Source organism: Thermobia domestica, chromosome 12 (genome assembly GCF_964235325.1).
Source record: "Thermobia domestica chromosome 12, izTheDome1.hap1.1, whole genome shotgun sequence".
In the NCBI taxonomy this organism is placed as follows: Eukaryota; Metazoa; Arthropoda; class Insecta; order Zygentoma; family Lepismatidae; genus Thermobia; species Thermobia domestica.
Window position 1 is genome coordinate 118,031,700 of NC_137465.1, and position 18,730 is coordinate 118,050,429.

At 31.1% G+C, this 18,730-nt stretch overlaps 1 protein-coding gene across 3 annotated transcripts in view; it reads right to left on the bottom strand.

Moving 5' to 3' along the window:
* Positions 1-1,234: 1,234 nt before the first annotated feature.
* Positions 1,235-18,730, bottom strand: part of SK (small conductance calcium-activated potassium channel) — a 1,328,561-nt gene continuing 1,311,065 nt past the window's right edge. For all 3 annotated transcript variants that reach the window (XM_081734014.1, XM_081734013.1, XM_081734016.1), the window contains one exon: positions 1,235-14,376. In XM_081734014.1, coding sequence (XP_081590140.1) covers positions 13,798-14,376 — 579 coding nt within the window. In that variant the 3' untranslated portion in view covers positions 1,235-13,797. The remainder of the gene's footprint in view (positions 14,377-18,730) is intronic.

Genomic DNA, 18,730 nt, shown 5'->3' on the forward strand with positions numbered 1-18,730 from the left:
GATTCTGTGTAACAAAATATATTGAATACATACCCTGGAATGCGGTGCACAGAACTTTTATCTCTTGTGTGTGGCTGTGTAATCAATTCTTTAGAAGCAAAAAGTAAGAATAGTAATTATTGGTAGCAGAGTTTGATAATTGCTAAAAGAAACGGCAACACCTTCTCAACATCAGGTGCAAGCGAGTTGGGGTAAATATTTAGCATTTACACGTTGTTGTATCTTTAAAAAGTTTCTCTCCCTATCAAGATAAGCAATTTGTTTCTCCTTTCTGCAATGGCAAAGAGGAGGGGAGAAGAGAAATTGATTTTGATTGTCTATCAGGTTCTCTGAATTGAATTATAGAAGTTTTAGATCTGTCGGAAATGGAAACTATTCTTGAGACGATGAATCGATATAAGTGAAAAAAAAAATCTCGATACGTATCACTGTTTTACCTGTAAGGGCATTATAATTGAAACTTGACGTAGAATCGGATTTCTTTGGCTTTCGTTTCTTCAAGATAGATAAGTGCTGGAATTGAAGTTGTTCTAGCAATACTCAATTCATGTCAGAAAACTGCTTTTCGTAATCGATTACTTTTTTTTCCCCTTCCTTTACGGTGATCAGTGCTGTCAGGGATAGGAATGAAGATGAAACCTATCCTTAGGATTCTGAATTCATACAAAAATGTCATTTATCGCTCTCTTTGACCACGTTTTGCTCTATGAAGATAAATATTGAAACGGTAAGTGATAGTAGATTTCTAAAATTTCCAGTTTTAAGAAAGGGATAAGGACGGAGATGGGACCCATTCTTGTGACTCTGAATCCATATATAAAGAAAAAAACGCTGCTCCCTATGTATTACCATTTTTGTTCTATGGTGATCATTGTTGAAACTGGAAATCATATATATATCTACTACTTCCGTTTTGAATGGAAAATTAAGAAAGGAGATCGAACTTATTCTTGGAACACTGAACCCATACCAAAACAAACGTTTCTCTCCTAGTTTTTGTTGCAATATCTGTCGACAGATAGATGGACGGATATAATTTAATTTACAAGACTTCCCATATTTATAAATAGCATAGTTTGAAAATCTAAAAGAATACTTTTCCGCATAAATCAATGAGAAAAAAATGAGATTGCACATGTGCTCAAACAGCCTTCAGATTACAAGTTGAAGAAAGATAATACCTTGTTTGTAAAATAAATTAAAGAAAAGGCATATAGAAATGAAAATTCAAAAGTAGGTAATGTAAATATCTTTACTTGTCGGTTGGAACCTTTCAGTAAGGACATGAAAACTTCATGATATGATGGAAGATTACTTTTTTTTTTTTACAGTTTCTTCTGCAGTGGAAGAAACAGGCATTTTGTATTGAGACATAACAGTGACTGACACAGAATTTAGTGTACGTAAAAGAAATACTTGTACATTGTGAAAGCACACATACTGTAGTTCTTTTTCTTTTTGTGCGTGTAAGTAGTTGTGGTTGTATAGAGACTATCGTAACAACTAATAACTAAAACAATCATACTTGATGAGTGCAAATTAAGTATGAAGAATTATTTTTATAATAGGAAGGCTGACCTACATTTATAAAAGTACCTGTCAAGTACTTCTTGTAGGTTGACTGAACACAAAAATATAAACATACTAGACTTAACAAGTACAGTAACTACCTTGCACGATTTTTAGAAATAATAATAGTAATTTTTCACTTGTTAAATTTGTAACAAGTTCTGTAACAAGTTCCAATATACGAGTAATTCACACTACAGAGGAAAATAATAAATTTTGGAAAGCTCTATATTTGAGGAGCAGATACTATAGATATTAGTAGATGTTTCTATTTTGTTTCTATTGCTATTATCATAAATTCGAAACGTTACGAAAATATACAAGGAAGTTACTCCGTGTTAAGTCTAATAAACATAAGTGAATTTATAGACTCTAACATTAAAAGTATTGGTTCAGGTAAACTTGATTGTAAACTCACTAAGTAATAAACACGATCCACATAGAAACATAATTTTTTTTGTATCCCTCCAAAAATGTAACGTTATCAAAATGATTCAGTATTTGAAGAGGTAGGGAAGTCCATCTCGTATAAAATTGTACTATCTGGTGTAAAAGTCTTATTTTGTCCTCAAACATTCTGGTTTGTAGGGAAAGGTGCTACTCACGTCTTCTACTTCGTATCTGATTTTTTTCTAGTAACACGACTCCATATGATGATACTTTGAACTGACAAATGAGTTTCATTTGTTCTTCTTCTTAAATCTATTGCCAAGTTCGTTTCTAAAGTTAATTCTACATCTTTCAAAATACACAAAAGTGTTTAAATAAGTTCCACTCAAAACATTCGCCAAATAATTACCACCTATCGATGAAATTTCAGAATACTTATTGATATTAGTTTGTTTGAATTTGCACAATATCAGAATACATGTTTCTCCACTGCATTTTTTAACATACCGGTACACAAACAGCTAATCAATAAATTATATTTATTACAACATATACATAAATATTTAATAACGTTTTTATGACTTTTAAAACAGATAAACTTAATGTTATTGACCACCTTAGCACTGATTTACTAACGCGTAACTAAACTTTATATCCATTCTGACGTCATATTAATGAAGTAAAGAATTAATCATAGCAGACATCTTTGTATACAATTTTAATGATATATTACTAATATCTCCACAATATTTTCTTAAGATTAAAGGTTATTCTTTCCTTACAGTAAAATAATTGTCTTAATGTTTATCTTAGTCCTCATATTATATATATGAAACACTTAACCTCACAATGGGAATGGAAATTGAATACAATGGAAGAAACCGCAGCAAACACAAAGTTACATTCCAAAATATGTTCTTTAACAGTCAATTATATAAACATGTATAAATTTTTTCAAAATTAGTAGCCTGTATTTTATCGTGATTTTATGTAAAAATACAGAGATTTCTTATAACAAGTAAAATAGATTATAATGATCAGGGAAGAATATGTTCCACATCAATCCTTTAAAACTGATACTTAGGGAATAGTTGTTAAATATATATTGAGGTGCGTATTGAAGTAGATGTAATACTGACTATTATCTGTTATTACAAGTCTAGAAAATATCTGTTGATAATAAATTTTCTAAAATGAATCTAGCATTTCCTTAAGTAAAAGTAAAAATAAAGAATGTGTATCTTGTTGAATAAATACGGATTTCACTTCTGATCTATTAATAGTAATAGATATAAGTTACAACTAACTTTCAGTTTTAAGGGTGCTATGATGTTAAGCTGTAAGACTAATATTCATGATGAAAATACCTTGAAGTTTTAATTAAACTTGATAACTTTTTTGTATATTTTAGGAAGTTTAAGGTATAATGAACATTGTTTGCATTGTAAAACGTTTTCTTTTTTTCTTATTATAATGCATATTATATTATGTTCTCTACTGAAATACTGAGGGACAAATTGAAAATTTATTCGTACTTTATTTTGAATCGTAGACGAAGAGAGATTTTTCGTATTACCAGGCACACCTATTTGATTCCTTCTATAAACCCTGAATAAATAATGTTGAGATAAATAATTTTTAATTCTCCGAAATTATTCATGTATATAAATTATATAGATCATCCCCATTTTGAAAAAGATGCCTATAAAAATTGATAAATTATGACTACTCTTTCCATTCATCCTTACAATATTCTGCAGATATTTTTATTGGTAGTTTTGAAAGCAATTTACAATGTTAAATTATAATAATCTATTAACATATAACAGCCAACAAAATACGAGATAAACATTTGAAATTTTGTCTTCTTGCTGCGTTTATTCCAATGTAATCTGCTAGTAATAAGCTATCAACTTTACCCATAAAGGATCATATTGTTTCCTGAAACTGTGAAATTAAAGTGTAGAAAAGTCGATAAAAGATAAAATCTCAACTAACCCCCTTCCACGTACACAATATAACTTGTATCATAACACTACTCTATATATATCAGTAACTTTTAAGGCTCATTTTCGGGACAAATTCAAAAAATGTAAAATACAATACTAGGAGAAACTACATTATAGGAACATTAGAAGTAAAAAACACAGCTTTAAGCTAATGAGAGTTGTCTAATAGCACATGTCCTATATTAACGATGGTAATACTATTCTCCTTCTCTAAGCTAAAGATCAAGTTACCTGTGCCGAACTAATGCATCTTTTGTACCAGATAACAATAGAGCAACTTGATAAATTAATGGCTATGGCATTATGTGTAATTAATTGTATTATTGTTAAGTATGGAGGTTCATTTCCAGTAAAAAGTATTCCAAAAGGTTTTAGCCGAAGAAATTTCAACAGTTTTAATATACTGGATCAGATGATTGGCTGATGATTTGAGAGACCAGATACAGGTGAAATACTTCTTACGTTGCATATTTATGCAATTCTAGTATATACGTTACGCTTTTCAATGAATATGCAGTTCTGATTGCACTCACATGCCACCTTGTACAACAAGTCTATGGAGAATACTTATAAACTGAGAGATGTTTCACTATGTTTTTCGTTAATAAATTATTCTCTTTTAGTGTTGTAACTTTGTAAAAGTTTCATCAAGTTGTTATTCAGAACCACATAAAACTATATACACCTAATATTCGCATCTGTAGTGTGAAAGTTATGTGACGTCATGGAGTACATCTGCTGTAGCCATTTTTTCCCGACTTTTGATGTCATGATTACTCCTGGATCTAAGTTCTAAGAAGAACTTTAATTCAGTTGTGAAAGTCTCTCTTCAAGATTGTTTAAAAGTTCTCAATATTTTTTCGCTTTATTCGAAACACACAATTTCTGTCACAACAAAGCACATATTGACCAAATAGTTGGTTAAGTATTTCCCTAAGTTTGCATCTGCTTTATGATTGTCAGCAGATCTAATTTGATGTCAACATTTTCTTGAAATTCGTTAATTTAAAATTAGCGTCACTGAATGTCTACTGTGTATTCGTCGATCACATTAGATTTGGCAGTTATTTCCACCAGGCCTTTATATTTGAAATATAAAGTTTGAGAATTTTTACTAAAGAAATAATTATTTTTTGTCAAGGTTGTTGGCTTGATTTGCATTGTAAATTTATTTCAATATGAGAAAAATTTCATTAATAAAATGAAAGGTTAGCAATAAGTCAGCCATTGTCATCGATTTAGTTAATATGTTGAATTTTTTAAGCCATAAGTTCAAGGATTATCTGAGATAAAATTTGCCCACTATTGAGTATATTGACGATAGGTTGTTGTGGTATAATGATAATTGGAAATTAGAAATTTTACATCTTATCATAGAAAAGGGAAAAAAAGCACATGTCGTAATTTTGTTCATCTTGTCGTTGTTGGAAAAAAAACAAGAATTTATAGGGAAACCAGATTTATTCTCCGATGTCCCATACAAAAGTTACTAATAACAACATATAGGAAAACTTATTTAAAGCTTTTAAGCTCTTTTTGATTACAAGAATTTGATAACGGAATTAGAATTCTTACTATAAACTAATACCATGAATGGTTATAAAATTGAAAGCCTACAGAAAAGGCTGAAGCAGGTAACTGATATTTTTTTTTTTTTTATTGTGACAAGTCAGAAGGTCTACAATTCTGTTTTATTCTTTTCTGACTAGAAACATGCGTAAAATGAAAGTTTTAAAGAATTATAACAATATAACGTCCACCGAAAAATATAGGGAGGCATATTTCATTGTTTTAAAAAGAAATTCGTTTACAGATTCGTTGCACAAGGAAGTATGTGAGTGTATTTCGAGATATATAGGCATATCAGAAGAGAACGCGTGTGTTAAAATTGCGGAATAAACGTGAAGCAAAGGATGTTTCCTCTGTTACTAGTTTCCCAAATCGCTTAAGGGTTTATATCACCTGATCCAGAATACTACGTGAATTAAATTCCTACAGGGAAGAAGGCGTTTGAAAGACGTTTTTAAAAAATGGAATATTCAAAACTTAGCAAAGACACATGCAATTTACTGAAATAAAACACTAAACTGCTGAACAAGACTGTACTATTGATAAAAATATATACTTTACATGGTACGTTTCGATCTTCTAACCAACATCCTCGTCAGACGTACACTCTGATGTATGTCTGACACAGACAAGAGTGTATGTCTGATGAGGATCTTGGTTAGAAGATCGAAACGTAACATGTAAACTATTTATTCTTATCAATAGTACAGACTTGTTCAGCAGTTCAGTGTTTTATTTCTGTTGTTATTTGCAAGACGTCCAGCAATGTTCTGTTGGCAATTTACTGGTAAACCGAATTGCTGAATGGTTATCTGGTGCAAAATATCCATAGTTTCTGTACAGATAAATTGACTTTATCTAAAAATATAATAGTACCGTCATTTATATAGGATATACATTACACACTGTCAATTTACATTAGCTTATTGCTGTATTTAAGATTTATTCCTTATTTTGTATTCATATATATGTTTATAATGTAGTTGTACCCTGTGTAGTATTTTACCGTCTACGCCCAATTTCCATAATGGATATGGAAAATTTTCAATATATGTACAAAGAACAGTTATGATATGACGTATACTGTACGTGTAAAGCAATTCGGTAAAATTTAACTCCTAGATATTCATTTTACTGATCTTAAATTTTTCTATTTCAAATCATTCTCCAATCAAACTTTGTTTCTGACAAGCAGTATAATATATTACAATTGTTAATATTTTGAAAATTCAAACAGTCTGCATGAATACCTTACAACAGAAGCATTCAACAACGCGTTTTCTTATTTTACTTTGCTAATCATATGCATAAAAGAAAAGAAAGAAAAAAAAAGGTTTGCAGCTCAACCATCACGCGTCACTAGAATGTTAAAAAGAAAAATACAACTTTTTCACGACACATTGTGCTTGATCAGTAAACTTATTTTTACTTTATTTTTTGCGCACATCATGAAGTCAAATAGAAATGGACTAAATATTGTGAAACCTTTCTTTTGGAAAACTTGCCCAAGCAGTCCTTTATTAGTTTTATTTATTTTTTTTTAATGTAACAAATTTTATCATTTAATATTTACACCTTTTCCTCAACTCTTTATAAAAAAATTGCTCCAAATATGAAAGGGCTTTTTCGTTCTTTTCTTTAAGAATGAGAAGTTCAAGCAGGTTCCTCTTGGGTATACGTCATTACATAAAATATTACATTAAAAAGGATAGAAGAAAGTGGGTACACAATGTAATCGGTAATTTAAAGGTGGAATTGGTACCTCCATTTCTAGTGTTTTCCACATCTTTGTATAGAAACAAACCAAGTACTAAATTTGACAAATACAAATTTGACCAATACATAATAGTCAAAAAATAACCGTTAAAATCGAAATTACAATGTAATATATAATGAAGAAAAAAGATTCTTTATAATAACACAATCAAGAAAGAAGAAGAAATACAACAAAGATGAATGCTTTGAATATTCTTTTAACTTCATCAATTAAAGTATTATTTCCCATTTTTCTATTTTTTTAAAATGCTAGATTACTGTCTATCTACAACAGAGTCTCCACTTTTTTTTGTCATCAACATCACAGTACAAAATACACGGTGCTTCATAAGTGGTATCAAATATTGTGTCTGTTTCCACGAAACTTATAACTAATAACTAAGCAAAACTAATTTATCAGAACTAAGAAAAAATATCAAGGCTATCTAATATACTAAAAAATATGACTGTAAAATATTCTAAATTAGTAATTTGTTACAATCCGCGATATATATATATTTATTTATTTATTTTTAAGTTTAGTTTTCATGTCTTTTCACTGAATTTGATTTTTGTCTTTCTCACCTATGTATTGAATATTACCATTATTATTTATTATTATTATACGATATATTTATGTATATAGATATATATATATATTTATATATTATTTATCACATCATAGAAACCAACTTCAGAAATATATATATATTATATATATATATGTAATGTATGTATGTGTTTTATATATATATATAATGTGTTAACTAACACTGTTTCCCTAAAACGGAAACCTTATTGTTTGGAAAGATATATTTTCCCTTTTAACAGAATGTTAAATCGTGGTGTTTCAGAGGGAGGATATGAATCAAGGTACTTTTTTTTATTATTTGTGTACTTTATGTTCTCTTAATTCCGTTATATAGTCCAAACTTCACTGTTGCTCTTTCGATTAAAAAAAACACACATTGAAGAAAAAAGCAACAATGTTTAACATTTTAAAAATTCTTTCAGAATTATTTTTTCTTCATATACATATATATATATACTTTTTCTTCTTCTTGAAGCTTTAGAAATGATGTTTCAAATTAAGGCAAAGCTATTTTGGTCAACTGTGTGAATAATTCAACCCTGAGTTGGCAATCTTGCTTTCTTTTCTTTTTTTTTTTTTTTTTTAGCTTTAAGAGATTGCCTATATCAACACTAATAGTATGAAAGAACAATAATTTTTTCTCTTTTTTTTAGCACAAGAATAAAGATTTCGTAAATCACATTACTAACATATAGAAAAACCACAAGTTGACACCACATAATTCTACAGTTATAAACGATGCCATTTTCTTTTCATTATATAACTGAGTAAAAGCTCAATTATTATATTTTTTTAAACCATTCTCTTGTTTATGCTGCAACAGAGAAGCATTTGATTTTATTTAGCAACAATCAGGGATGGAAACATTCCAAAGACATTCCAAAGATACATAGTATGTGTACTTTTGCATAGGACAATACACTACAGAAGATTCTTTTATCGAATATACCTAATATAAATATACAAACACATTATCACCCAAATAACAGGAGAGTATTAATATACTCACCAGGCTTACAACCACCGAAATATAACCTTCAAAGCGAGCAAATGGGGAAAAATAATAACAAAAAAATCATAGGGTGCAAGATTGTTAACTAGCCAGCATCGTGGTTTAAAACTTCAAAAATTGTGAATTTGTTTACTTATTTTAAAATTTCTTTCGTTAGCTTTCATTTTGCTTAAAAGCAATTCAATATTGCATTTACATAGTATTTTTATAGAACAATTTTACTACTAACCTTGGACACATTAAGAATGTACACTAAACAATGACATTCAATTGTGCACTATAAAATTTTAGTTCATTAATATTCTCCCATAAATAAAGTTAGACATTTGCATTTGAGGATGAACACAGGTAATATCAACTAAATCTTACTTACGGGATTCGTGAATTAAACCAAAGCTATTAGTTGAAATATTAATAATATAATGTGAAAGTGGATATCATAGAAGATCACAAAGCAAAATTGAATATATAGATTTTGCTGTTCTATAATTGTAGAAAAATATGCAGTTTGTAAAAACTGTTTTCATTTTTTTTTTTTTAAAAAATGCGTTCTAATAGTTTCCAAAAATTAATGTTAAGTTTTTTTCATTTCTTTCGATTCAGATTATAGAGGAGCCACCAAGAAAAGGTCTCTGATGGCTTGCAGCAGTATTGTCGCTACTTTTTACAAGTCGTGTCAAGGCTTTTTACAGTGCATCTATGATGGCAACTTAATTAATGACGTGAGACAGAGTGACCGTGGTTGGTAACACAAGTACCAAAGTAGGGGCTGCATTTTCCCTCCTCATGTGGTAAGAAACTTCAGGGACCATCTCTTGTTGGCCCTGCTATAGTACCTTTGATGAGAGATTCATGAACTTATTCAGTTATAATAATAATAATAATAATAATAATAATAATAATAATAATAATAATAATAATAATAATAATAATAATAATAATAATAATCTTTGAAATGATGGTCTGAATAAAAGAATTATTATATTCTTTTCCTTTTCTAACTTCTGTAATTATTTTTTGATATTCTGAAGCTTCTACCTTAAGTCATAGTTTTTTGTTTGTTCCGCATCATAGTAACAATAAGATTTAGAAGAGAAAATATGAAAAAACTACTTCTATCTTAAGATAAATTAAGAATAATATTATCAATTAATTTATTGATTAATTAATTTGTACTTATGTTCATTATAGCAGCAACGCTACTTAGGACAAGACTACAGTTTAAAGCATGATCTGAACCACTGCAGTGCGTTCAATGTTTTTCTCCTGCCGTGAATCGAACCTGGTACCACGTACACAAAAGACACGCGTTCAAGCCACTAGACTACGTAGGGACCCATAATCATGTCAGATAGTCTGCCGTATTATATAACCTGCTCAAATTATGTATTCCTAATTATTTGTTGTCTTAAAATGTCAGAGTACATAGAATAACTAAAATACATACAATGTAGCTGGCGCACACAAAAAATTTTGGAAACTAAGTTTTATTGTACTCACTTCTTTACGTGAGACTTCGCTCAAACAAGTATATTTGACGCATCCAGTCTGCCTTCTTCAGTTGCATTATTTGGAAAAACAGGAAAGAAATAGTTTCTTCTAGTGAAGATGTCCTCTAGATATGATACCTTAAATATTTTGTACTAAAAAAATTATTGCACGCTTTATTACTCCTCTTCTACGCCCTTTCCCCTCGCTTATGTTAGTGTTGTCATATACTATTTAAGTTTTCATAACATTTCGTTCCAGTAATTACCATTAGTTGCTGGTCAACCTTATCAACAATACGAACTAAAGAAGATGGGTGGGCTCGTCGAAACCGATTAGTATTATAGTAATGATAACAACATAGCTTGAAAATTTTTGTGAAATTTTTTTCATTTATATGTGAAAGTATTACTATCATATGGTGACCCTTAACAGCAGTCACATCAATAAAAAAATGCAATTTTATCCCTACAAACAAAGGGAAGAAAACTTACCTAATGTCCTAATTCTTGTATGAATTCGGACAGTAGGTAAGTTTCCTTCCCTTGGCGTGTAGGAATAAAATTGCATTTTTTTTATTGATGTGACTTCGCTCAAGAGTCATCATCGCTATTTTATTAGGGAATTTTAATGTAAGTTTTACTGATTTTTAACTCATGATTATTTTATTATATCTTGCTTTATAAATGTTCTATTTTTTATAATGTAAACGAATACACACAAATTTAGTATTTATAAATCTTTCTCTCTCTCTCTTTCCCTCACAGCAACAACGTTTGGGAGGTGATTCCTAATACCAAGATAAGACACAAAGTATAGACCAAGCTGGGTGCACAAATGCTTCCTTTCGGGGTTGTAAGCTACCGAAAATATGAAAAACTGAACTTTAAAGGTCCGTAGCTCCAAAACTATGAAACCTACCGTAGTCGGGTTAAGACTTCACTTTGGAACTAGTATGTGTGCTATCCAAAAATCCATGTTTAAGATTCCTAAGGTACTCACAAAACAATTTTTATAGAGCGTGTTTGACTACGGCCATATAATTTGAAGTACTCACCAACTTCCTCTATAAAAATTGTTTTGTGAGTACCTGAGGAATCTTAAGCATGGAGTTTTGGATAGCACACATACTAGTTCCTAAGTGAACCCGACTACGGTGGGTCCCATAGTTTTAGAGCTATGGACCTTTAAAGTTCATTTTTTCATGTTTTCGGCAGCCTGTAATTCCGAAAGGAAGCATTTGTGCACCCGGGTTAGTGTATATTTTTCTCTTATGTTGGTATCAGGAATCACCTCCCAAACGTTGTCGGTGTTGTTTTGAAACACCCTATATATATATATATATATATATATATATATATATGTGTATGTATGTATGTTCATATAAATATCAGTTTGTTTTTTAATTTCTCCTTAATACATATATCCAAAATAATTTTGACTTAGGCATAGCTAAGAGTAAAATACAAGACATTTAAATCAGAAGATTCTGTGTACTTCCCGCAAACAAAAATATTTTTACGTTTCAATTAATAGACTAAATTTTCAGGCTGATTCATCGAAACTTCGAAACATTGGTTACGAAGCCCAAAGCCTTAACGTGGTACATCAATTTCCCTTCAAATTACAATTTACGTGCTAGCAAATCACAAGGTCTAAAATGTTGCCCCATTACGGGATGGTTTACACACTGCACGAGCTGTCCGGTAAAGTTTAACTGTTTAATCAAAGTCTTCGTTATGGTCTTGTATTTCTTTTCTTGTGTAGTCTTCTCTTATATATATATATATATATATATATATATATATATATATATATATATATAACGAAAAAGAAAAACTATATTCTTTAGCACTGACATTCCTTGAAGAAAGTCAGATCAGTAAATATTAAATTTTATTTCTACAAACTCACCTGATATCCTAGTATACAACAGTTAAAACATCATGTAAGTTTTCTTCTAGTTTGTAATGGTAAAATTTTAATATTTACTTATGTCACTACCCTTGAGAGCCACTCCTGTTCATTAGTATTTGTCGGTATATTCTTTAGCGTTAACAATACAAATTACGCATGGTAGATTTATTCTTTGGCATCCAGTTCGAAAAATATTGCTCTTTTAACGGAAATATTACTCATGAAATTGTTTTAAAGCACTATTACGTATAAACACATAACATCTCTCATTTGCTAAATAATTAACATACCACGATGCTAGGCAGCAACAAGTAATACACTAAAAAATATTTCTTCTCAGAATGTTTAAATTATAGCACAAAGGTTTTTTATAACATTGTTTCATTCACAAAAAGAAATAAAAATAAATATTTAAAAATAAACAGTAAAGAAGAGAGAGAACGGGAAATACAGCCTTCTCAGTAAACAGCACCATTGACTAACACACAAAATGGCTGCAGTATCAACACGATATAAAATTGATACCACAAGAATCTAGGCACCCCGGATACAGAAAAACGACAGAAGAAAAAGGTAATAAATATGATATTTATGAAGTCAGGCACATATCCACGTTCGATCCAACCAGCTTTACTGCAGGCACTGGCTTTTTTCTTTTTTAAAATACAATTTTTTTCTTTGTTGTTGCTAAGCTTCGTTAGCAGATTTCTTGTGCAAAACAATCAAGGAAGATAAATACTTAATAGTTACATGTGGACAACTCCACAATTTTACCATCCTTATGTATGTGTATGTGTGTATATGTGTATGTGTAGAAAAAAGCAACATATATTTTACCACCATCTAGAATATGTCTGTCGAAAGTGACATCGGTACTTCCGATATTTTATGTGTAGAAAGTTGTATTAAAATCGTTGGAAATAAATTACAAATACACTTTGTCCTCTTCGCTTGTCACTGTTCTAAAAACTTATATATATCTACTCACAGTTCGTTCAGAACAAAACCTCTTATTTTTTTAACAATAGAATAATTATATGTACAAGTCCACTTTATTATTAATAATATGAATGATATATAACATATTTTATCTATCTGTGTTTTAGATCATTCCATTTTCTGTATTTTATTCCACTTTCAAAGTAAAGTGGTATGAATATTTATATAACTAGATATAGTGCACTATCATCTTTGGTACAAGTTTTAATGTGTATATTCTAGAAAATTTAAGTCATTCTATTTTAAGTTGAAGTTTTAAGACATATCTTTATTAGATGGTTTGTCTTTATACCGTCTGGACATACTAATTGTTTTAACGAATTGGTTGTTTAGATTACTATTTTAAAGGAGATATATTATTATTTTAACAACAAAGAGAAATAGAGATGTATTTGTTTATTCTATATACTATGAACGCACTAACTTTGTTCCCTAGAGTGAATTTCTTTCAAGTGCGTTTCAGCAGCGGAGTCTCTGGACGGTATTCACTTCAAAACTCAGCTCGGAGTCACTGACGTAGTTGCTGACGCACCTGCTGCTGTCGTGGTAGTCGTCGTAGTTGACGATGACGAAGGCAACGAAACACTAGCTTTAACCGGAAGTGACGTAGGGACAAGAGGTCTGGAAGATGGTGATGCTGTTGCAGCAGCATCACCATGAGCGTTCACTACTAACCCACCCCCCAAATGCGGTGACTTTGTTACAAGAGACGAAGTTGGAGTCCGAGAGGATGTGGTAGTCGCACCAGGATACGCGGGAGGCACACCAGTTGAGCCCCACGTAGTGGGAACACTTTTCGAATGCGGAATGGCTCCAGACGCCGATGGAGACGCTTGAGTAGTCTGTGATTGAAGACCACTAGTTCCAGCAAAGATGGCGGACTCAGGATGAAGAAAGTTTCTTCTCTGGTCCATCTTGTCCGTATGTTGTCTGAGGCAACTTTTCAAAACATCAGGAAGTGCTTCTACCTGTTCCTGAATGCTGTTCAATTTATCTTCCATGCCAGAAAGTCGTTCTTCTAACACATCCTGCCGGTTGTTCATATCCGATACTATTTCGTAAACCGTGTTTTGTGTCTGAAAAAGACCAAAGAAACAATGTTTTAATTCAATTGTAGTGACATTTATCATACAAGTCACAAAAATGACATATAATCTGAAAAATAGACCCTATGAGACTTACGTCAGAAGCTTGAAGTTGTATAGAAAATACAAAAATGTAAAGGTGTGTGATAGGTTCTTGTATATATGTACAATAAAATGACCTATATTACGTATGTCACTGCATCATTGCATAATGTCATGGATGTCAAAGACACAAACATGTTCGTACGCATTAGTAGTTGTAATTTTCGAGGTTTATTGCTAAAAACTATGAATTGGGATAAGTAGCGTATTACGAAGATGGATAATAAATAATAATTGTAATGTATGCAACTGAAAATATTCTCAATAAATTATGTACAATTGCTACGACGACAAATTTAAAATCATGACGGGGAAGGAGAAAGAAACAAATCGATCTTATGAGTCCCTCATTTCACTAGGGAACTATTGCTCTCAGGTTAGGAATCATTATTAGTTAGTTAGAATTCTGTTGTTAAATTTTCAAATAGTAGAAACTATTAGCAGTATCAATAAATTTTTGAAACATTTCAGCACTAAAGCAAAATGATTAATTAGTCTCTACTAACGAGGGAAGGGCGCGATGTCACTCAGAGATAATTGCACCAAATTTGGTGTAGGAGTAGGTAATAAGAATAGAAAAGAACGTGTGAAAGCATTCGTTTCGCATGCGTTCGGAATCAGAAATAATAGGTCCTACAGTTCTGAAGAAGTATATTGAGGGACGGAGCCTTTGCCCGCTGTTGCGACCAATGCAGAAGAAGTTAAATAAAGTAGAATGAAAACAGAAAAGATGAACTGAACAGAAAATGCGCCAATGCCCGCCCTCAGTTTCACCATTTGAATGCCGGGATACTAAATCTATCAACTGCCCTGCCCTTGCCGTTACCAATTGAGTATGCATCACTAGTTAGCTTAATGAAATCATATTAAAAATAAAGAAAATATAGTCAGAAATTAATCATGGGCTTCGACATAAGTTTTCAGGGAAGGGTCGAAATGAAGTTGTTGTATTTCTATAAAATGCTGTCAGTATGCAAGTATTAAATGTTTGAACCCACCAATATTAACTGATTTCATTTGTACGAGTGTTTGATATCTACGACGTGCGCCCACCAAAATTAAAGTATTGTGTGTTGTGAGGCGAATTCAAATATATATTTCGGGATTAGTGATGTTTAAAATGAGAACGACTGTGGATGGCCATAACAAAAATAGCCGTTTAAATACATACAAGACTGTTCATTAACACAGCTATGTTAACGCAAAGGGTAAAGGAAATATTTGAATTTGGTCTACTCAACACTAGAAAGCAGCAAAATGTATTGGGCAGCCTTGTAATAACTGTGTTCAAGACTCCAAATATAACTCACGAATGTTACTCTAACACTGCACTTTAATAGTGTGAGTACAAATAAACATGAGTGTTTCACTTTTCTAGCACACATGAGACAGAACGTCTTCACTGTCTACACACATACCATTTTCGTAAAGTTAGCTTCTGAATTGGTCTCAACAAAATCAGAAAATACCGTAATTAACCTTAATATACCGCACAGTGAATTATATACTTTTTTTTTTTTTTTTTTTTTGACAATGAAACAGTTGTCAATAGAAGCATTAAGATATAAAATAGCCACGCATAGTACCAGAAACCGTAGTGAAAATAAAAAAATGCTTAAAAAACAATACACGTTCAGTCTGAAACAGATGAGACTACTTTTAAAAAAATTCAATTCCTCTTTATAGAGATACGGTGAGTAATGGCAACGACAGTTGATGATTTAGTATCCTGGCATTCGCCTGGTAAGACTTCGAGGCGATGAGACTTCGTCCCATCAATATCTGATTGACAGGCCATACTTCTTCAGAACTGTAGGGCCTATGATTCCGAACGCCTGCAAAACGAATGCTTCCACATGTTCTTTCCTATTCCCATTACCTACTCCTACACCAAATTTGGTGCAATTATCTCTGAATGACATCGCGCCCTTCTCTCGTAAGTATTACTTAAAAGTTCCAATTAAATACTTAGAAAAGTACATTTACTAACATAAATCTAGTTAACTATCATCCTTCCTACAAAAGTTTCAAAATAGAAAAGCAAAACACAATATTAAATCTATTACAGAGATACCTCTTTATTTACCAATGGTATATTCTTTATACAGAACTACGTTTATAACCTATCTTCAAGCTATCAAAGGGAAAAGAAAATATAAAATTAAATTAAAAGGTAAAAGTGCAAGAAGGTGTCCCACAAGTTAAAATAATATGTCGATATCATGTTAACTTGTGGGATGCCCTCGTGAATATTTACCTTTTAATTTTATTTCCTTTATTCCTTCGATAACCTGAAGACGGGCACGTAGATTTTGAACGTAGTTATGTATAGAGAAGTACGAGTGGTAATTATAAAATTATCTCTATAATAATGTAGAGATATAGCGAAAAGTGTGCGAAAAGATCATTACAAATAGAATTCTGAATCACATTATTTCTTACTTATCCCTTTTCCAACATTGCTTTTTACCTAATGCCTCCTACGAAAGTAATCTAGCTGTTATCTTTTGTCTTGGGCTTCCGAAGCTACAACAAAAAAATAGAAACTATATGTCATCTATTTACATTTGTCAAAAGCTTTTAATCTGTCAATCGTAACTTAGTACTATAAAAAGTTGCTTCTAAGTTAACACGGTTCTCTCCTTCTATTTCTTACATCATACTTTTCAGACAGAAAACAACGTGTTGTATTACTAAACTATTCTTCCTAATGGATGTCTATGCTTTCATCTGTTTCTCAAGGAAATTCTTTCCGTCTCATATTTTCAGTTTATATGGAGAGTTTTGTGACCTTATTGATGACGTCTATACTCTAATACACTGATTCCTGCAAAATTTTCAGAACCATTTTGGCCTCTTACTGACGCCTTTTTTCTTCAAAATAGTTTCTATGCTATAGACAACTGATGCAAGGATTGGTTATTAAAACACAATCTTGATAACACAGCTGTTAATAGTTTCTCTTTCAAAGCCACTGAAACTTTTTTTTTCTTACGAACTACTATTGACTCAAATACTTCGAAAGATAAATTTTTCAAGTGATGTCTATCACATTACTGCACAAGGTCTGAAACACCTAGAAATGCTTTATAGGTTTATAGATACTAAGGATCCAAATGCCCTTAAAATATATTTTTCTATGTTCATTTTTCTATAACTGAATATTGCTTATCAATCTGTTCAATGAATGAGATCTCACATTCAACTATTTTGAACAAGGTGACAAACGTTTCTCTTCATCTTGTACGTTATATAATTTTTTCACTAAAGAATCGATCACATAATGAGATCTTTGGTTTGACAGATGGTTGGGATTTGTAAAAAAATCTGGATCTCAATTTGTTACATAGAATCATGCAGAGTACAAAGCGAATCAAGAAACTACTTCTATTCTTCCAAATTTCTCGAATAAACACTTACTGTTATGACTTATTTTACCTGGGTACAATCCCCTGCCGAGATTGTCGCCATTTCCTTATAGAATGACCAACATATAACTCTTCATGAACTGCGCTGGATTTGGAACATTTAATGTTAAGATCATGTAACATTATGTACGCTTTGTCCGTCCTTATAAGAAATAAATATGTAGGTAGGTCAATGAAGTTCAATTCACATAGAGACTTTATCTTTTTGGTTTCTCTATGATGTTGGTATAGCTGTACTACTTCAGAGATGCCAAATTTGTAATTGATTGCACACCTCCTACATTTGAAAAACAACTTTGGAATTGTGGTACAGCTCTAGTTCAGTTCATTCTTGTCTGAATTTAGTCTCAGGCTCTTAATTTCACTTTTAAGAAAAACAACTTCACACCTAATCTCTGTGTATTGTTATTGTATTTGAATAAAATATTTTGTTTCGTTGATGCCATATGAATTATTTATTGCATTTCAAATATTGTAGCAGTTCAGGAGTTGAATGTTCCTTTTCTACATCTCTTATATATATTTAATTCTAGTTGATAAATATCTTTTTGCGGTCCCTATATATCTCCTCTCCCCCAAACACACAGGGACAATAAGATTAATAAGTCTTACACTTGTTTCTAAACTATCCATGAAATAACTTCTATATTTCTATTTCTGCCTGATTAAACAACCGTAATCAAGTTAAAACATTTGAAAGTATTTTCTTGTTTATTGTATACCAGTCAAAAATTTGATAAAAAATATTTTCTCTTTTATTTCTTGTTCCTTTGTTTTGTAGAGAGTTTTTGCATTTTGTTCTTCAGCAATTCTTT